This window comes from Notolepis coatsorum (assembly GCF_963971535.1).
Source record: "Notolepis coatsorum genome assembly, chromosome: 6".
In the NCBI taxonomy this organism is placed as follows: domain Eukaryota; kingdom Metazoa; phylum Chordata; class Actinopteri; order Aulopiformes; family Paralepididae; genus Notolepis; species Notolepis coatsorum.
This window is the reverse complement of record NC_140170.1, coordinates 103,136,590-103,142,741: the sequence shown is the minus strand read 5'-3', so window position 1 is coordinate 103,142,741 and position 6,152 is coordinate 103,136,590. Positions and strand designations below refer to the sequence as shown.

Below are 6,152 nucleotides of genomic sequence, written 5' to 3'. Positions count from 1 at the left end.
TGAATAATCAAATGAGATCTTGCTAGCGAAAATTATTAGTTAACTGTTATACAGAATTACGATACGGCTCTCTTACCCATTGATTGATGTATAGTCAATCTTTTACTTATCTTCTCTGTGGTGTAACGGATTCTTCTTTTGACTTTCACACGGACGACCGGGGTTCAAGACCCGTCTTTTCCTTCTTTTTGCAATATAGGAATAATTCAATTTGGTGCACGTTGAGAGCTATATAAAGAATGACATCCTCAATGCATGTAGATTTATAATATTTTAACTTAAAACCAGGCTACTTTGGCGTATAATCATTAATATTATATTCAAAAAAATCATATTGGAAACACCGGGATTTGAACCCCGGTCGCTGGATTGGCACGCTTGAGCACTACCGCTGGGCCACTGGGCCAGATAGGATAAATTCATTGTTTATACATTAATGAACGAGAGACCCGTGTTTAGAATATCCTTTGTTTTGAATGAAGTTTATCTCTTTATCCTCATTCATTAATGTGACGTCAACGGCTCATTCAATTTCTCAAATCCGTCAAACAGCGCATCTCATCAGACATCTTAATCCCAGTTACAATTAAAATAACCACATCATGTGTACATCGCACGAGCGAGCGCCACCGTCGCCACGGTATATATAACGTGCATTATTTAGGACAAAGTGAATTTAATATCAGCATTTTGGGTCTATTTTACATTTCAAAAGCCCCCTCTGGAAGAATGGAGCACAAAAACGTAATTCAGAATGGTATAATGCAGATCGTAGACTGTGGGAATAGTTTCAGGAAACGGGCTGTCACTTCTTTGCGGGGGCGTGGCGATAGTTCAGGCTAACTTGAACTTGAACTCTGCTTTCGACCAGGCTCAAACTTTTGGATATGTTGTCATGGTGATTTGGAAAATCCACGTTCATGAAATCGGAAAGTCCGGCTAACCCAGTTATCCAGCTAAAGTTATCCGGCTAACTCAGTTATCCAGGTACAAGAAACAGGGCCCTGATATCCTTCCGATGTCCTCTTGTTGTTGTTCAAAACATAAAACTTTAATACCATAACAGTGGTCCCTTGTTAAAATTTTTACACGATGGCGGCTGATTGGCTCAGTGGGCAAGGCGCTCGCCTCTAACGCAGGAGACGCTGGGTTCGAGCCCAGCTCTCGGCGTTGCTACCGGCTGGCCGGTCGTTCATACTAACACAATTGGCAAGTGTTAGAGGGTGGGAAAGCCGGTGGGTGGGGATTTGACGTTGTGGACAGCGACTCCTACAGGTCGGTTTGGTGACGCCGGTGCGACGGAAGCAGGAAGTGACGGGGGCAGCGTGAGCCTCCCACGCGTTACTCCTCGCCACTGAGAGCTTGAGCTGCTGTGGCAAAAAGATGCGACAGGCTGCCTCCTCGTGTACCGGAGGGGACACGTGATGCAAGGCTTCTGTCCTCACTACAACCGACCTGTGGGAGGCATAGTCTAGCAATGTTCAAGACAGGGGAGGGAAGAATTGGATACACAAAATTGGGATGGGAGAAAAATAGAAAATGGGGAGAAAAAGTGGATAAAAAAAATAAATTGTACACGATAAAAAAATACAAAATGTTAAAAGTATAGCTAGTAAAAGGGTGTGATGGGTGTACTGTGCTCAGGGGATGCTTTAGTGAGAGAGGGATGTGAGGGGTGTTATTGGAAGGTCAGCATAGCAGGCGGGTGGCTGTGAGAAGTGTTATGAGACTAGGCAGCGCTGGGTTTAAACTGGCGCTCCCACTGGTGGACCGACAGTGCTCCCTGTTCTGGCCGATGCAGGCTGCGTAGGCCATGACGTGGGGAATATAGTTCTGCTCGTGGACTCCGTGTAGCAGGTGAGCCATGGGACCTTTAGAAAACACAGCCACGTCCTCTCCTCCGTGGGTCTCCATACGCAAAGGCACGGCCGCCTGGGCCTGGTAGTTGTTTTCCTCTGAAAGACAAGAGAGATAAAGCGACTCTTTGAAGATATAAGAGAGAGGGGGTAAAACAAGCAGTAATTATCTGTTTTCTACGGAAGCCCTAAGAGGCCGTACATTCATACATTTTATTTGCTCCGTTTTCTCGTGATAACACGATAATTTTCTCGAGATCTCGAGAAAACAAAACGATAGTCTATATATAAAATCACTGCAGGAAACATCATTCAGTGTCGCAATGTCAGAGGAGCAGGTAGCCCCTTTCGTGACTATGATGCACTCGTTGCATCACAGTCACGAAAGGGGCTAAGCAGGAGGATATTGATCACCGCGTCACATATCTCTTCAATCAAGGCCTGACACAGGCTGAAATAGCTTTATGCCTTGCTGTTACAGATAATATATATACTAAGGCTGTCAAAGTTAACGCGGTATTAACGTGTTATCGCCCGATTCTATTAACGCCACCATTTTTTTTAACTCACGATTAACTTAAAAAAAATATATACGGTATATATATATATATATTTTTTTTTTTTTACTTTTTTTTTTTTTAACTTCACTTTACTTTTTTACAAGTGTATAATTGATACTCTCATTGATACTATGTTTGTTTCTTACTCAAAGTGTGTGTGTGTGTGTGTGTGTGTGTGTGTGTGTGTGTGTGTGTGTGTGTGTGTGTGTGTGTGTGTGTGTGTGTGTGTGTGTGTGTGTGTGTGTGTGTGTGAGAGAGAGAGAGAGGGGGGGGGGGGGGGCGGGGGTGTGAGTTCTCAGCCCTTGTGTGGGTTATAGGTCGTGTAGCTCCGCTCTGCGTCTACTGGAATACATCCCTGTATCAGTACTAGCACTGAATAAATCTCCACATGCACCTTTACACACCCATCCGCCTGGCCATACCCCCATCCGCTCCTCTACATAAGCAGGGGTGTGGCCATACTAACAGCTCCTTCCTTGTTTTCACCACGGCGAGTGTCTGTATACACCACTTTGAGTTAGTGAAATATTGAAGAGGAGCTACGATGAAGGAGCTGCGTTGACATTATATCTTTATTTTCTCTTTCACTATTTTTCGAGGAAATACAGCGATAATGTCTTCGCCATCGGGGTGTCTAGAAGATGATGATCATTCTGACCTCCACCGGCATTTTCGTATTAGGGGCTCGCGTCGCTGGCCTAATCCCCGCCAGTATTCCTCCAGCTCTGCAGTTGGACAGGTATTACCTCTGCTCTGCAGTTGGACTTTGCTTGAGAGGCGCTCGGCCGTGTGAGGGCTAGCTGCCTCTCCGGGTGGGTGATGGTTTTGAGATACAAGCGCCAGTTGTGTTGCTATGGGGGGAATGGCTGCACGACTTACGAAAGCCGGCTCCAGGCTGGTACCCTTTTTTGCTGCCTCTTAGCGGCGTGGAGAGGGTTCTGGTTTGACGCCCACATTACATGAGCTCCTCAGCGGGAGCTTTGTTGCCTGGGACCGTATCCGAATCTGCGGTTCAATCCCCCGGATCTCTGGACAAACGGATACTCTCCGTCACCGTGCGGGCCCCGCCTTTCAAGATGAAAGTTACCCTGGCGCGAGGGAGGTGGGTTTGGTGTTTCGTTATAAGAATACCTCCACGCTCAAGTTGGCTGCAGCCCATGAGGGACTTGTGCCGGCACCGCTGTGTCTGATAATCACCGTTCTGAACACTGTGTTGACTTCTGTGAAGGGTAATTTCACATCCCCTCCTCCTCCACCTTCCCTCCTCCTCCTCCTCCTCCTTCCCTCCTCCTCCTCCTCCCCCCCCTCCTCTATTTGTGAGGTCAGGATTTCTGTTTAAATGTGAAGGGTAATTTCACATTCTTAATCCCCACAACAGGGTTGATCGTGAAGTCATGTTATCCTTCTCTCAAAAACTGTTAAAACACTATATCCATTCATTATATTCAGAGCAGGCCAGATAACGCTTGCATCCAAGGCCGCAGCGAGCCCTCCTCAAAAGCCCATTCCATTTGACTCCCTAAATGACCATATAAAGCCAACCCAATCAGAGACGAGCAAGGCGTCTCTATTCCACTGTGTTAAAACACATGACACTTTGCTTTTTGTCACTTTCACTCTGACAGACATGTGAATATGCACTCTGACAGACTGAAAGTCCGTCCGTATGGGCGTACTGTATTATTTTCTTTTCCAATAAACCTGTATTGTATTCATTTAACGTGAGTATTCCGGCTGTCTCTTTCTGCTCCTGTTTTATTATTTCAGAATATCTAATTCGCAGTGTGACACTGTTTTAGGCTGCTGGATGTCCGTGGAGAACCTGGTGGTTTGCACTCTGATTTAAGGCCAATCTCTTGTCTCTGTATTTCATTTAACCATCCCTGGAGACGTCAAAAATCCACCACATTCTTGGTGTCTGAAGCGGGGATGCCAACCGATCCTGCCGGTGCAGACGGGCTCTTCATCGCTCTACAACACAGCCACGTCTGGGACAGTGAGGAATTGTCTGTCTGCATCGGCTGGTCGGGACGGCATTCCACGGGCATTACATGCAGCGTCGCGGCGAGTTAGGTAAGCAGGAGTGGGGGGGGGCCGTCTGAATGTAACTCTATCTGTGTTATTGATTATGTATGTGACACTGCGAGAAGTCAACCCTGGTTAGGCTTTGGTCACTATCTGTGTTATTGATTATGTATGTGACACTGTGAGAAGTCAACCCTGGTTAGGCTTTGGTCACTATCTGTGTTATTGATTATGTATGTGACAATGCGAGAAGTCAACCCTGGTTAGGCTTTGGTCACTATCTGTGTTATTGATTATGTATGTGACACTGCGAGAAGTCAACCCTGGTTAGGCTTTGGTCACTATCTGTGTTATTGATTATGTATGTGACAATGCGAGAAGTCAACCCTGGTTAGGCTTTGGTCACTATCTGTGTTATTGATTATGTATGTGACACTGCGAGAAGTCAACCCTGGTTAGGCTTTGGTATGTATGTGACACTGCGAGAAGTCAACCCTGGTTAGGCTTTGGTCACTATCTGTGTCATTGATTATGTATGTGACAATGCGAGAAGTCAACCCTGGTTAGGCTTTGGTCACTATCTGTGTTATTGATTATGTATGTGACATGCGAGAAGTCAACCCTGGTTACTTTGGTCACTATCTGTGTTATTGATTATGTATGTGACAATGCGATAAGTTCAAGGCTTTGGTCACTATCTGTGTTTATCTCTATCATGCTTTTCCAATGTTATACCTGCTCTGCCACTGCACAGCAGTTAGGCATTTTTTTATTTATTTTTTGGCCTCTATTCCAAGCACTTTTGAATATAAGTGCTATTCAAATGTTCTAAATTCCATAGACACTGTCTTATACAGCTTATTGAGGCACTTGTCTTTCCGCCATCACAGCGTTTGTAATACCAGCGTCCTAAAGTTGGATTTGTCATTCCTTTTGATATTTGATTGCATGTTACAACTTGTAACCCCTGGTGGTCACTATTTCCACATGTTTCAACTTGGGCGACAGCTAACTGTAAACAGTTTTTTTTCTCTTTGTTTCCAGCCAGTACAACTATGAGGGAGTCCCTACCTCCCTGTTGTATATCCAGACATGTAACACACTGACCATGTTTGATTTTTTTTTTTGTTTTTTTAGTTTTTTTGTTTTTTTTCTTTTCCTTTGGCCAGCGCAATCTCATTAACGCGACGCATGACATCCAAGATGCAGTATTAATCAATGCTGTGGAACTCAGATCTATGGAATGTGAGGGGGAGGATGGTGCGTTTCCCTCAGCGCAGGAGAAAGAAGATAACGAATATGCACCAGGGCCGTACTTCCCACTGCAGGGCCACGCTGTCCCTGGGCAACCACACCACCTAGGGGCCCCATCTCCACCGGCACACCAGCCACCATACCCATATGAACCCGCGGAGGACGACGACAACCTAATCAGGTTCAGTCCCAAGTCCAACAGGAACCGCCTGCTCAACATCTCGCATGATATGGCAACACCACAGCAGGGCCGGTGCTACGGAAGCGGGGCCCAGGGATCAGTGGAGGCCCTGGGAGGGCAACTGGGACAGGAACTCCAGCTAAGCTCCCTGTGCGATAGCCCCGCCCTGCCACGAAGATAAGAACGCACCGCTGCTGGGATCCACAGGAACCCCTACCACGCACCCCAGTCGGCAATACAAGCCCTTTTGCATAAGTAGGACCTACCCCACCACGC

At 46.2% G+C, this 6,152-nt stretch overlaps 1 protein-coding gene across 1 annotated transcript in view; it reads right to left on the bottom strand.

The window, feature by feature from the left end:
- Positions 1 to 739: 739 nt before the first annotated feature.
- Positions 740 to 6,152, bottom strand: part of alpl (alkaline phosphatase, biomineralization associated) — a 55,175-nt gene continuing 49,762 nt past the window's right edge. The window contains exon 12 of the mRNA XM_084316569.1: positions 740 to 1,955. Within this exon, the coding sequence (XP_084172695.1) occupies positions 1,690 to 1,955 (266 nt within the window). The 3' untranslated portion in view covers positions 740 to 1,689. The remainder of the gene's footprint in view (positions 1,956 to 6,152) is intronic.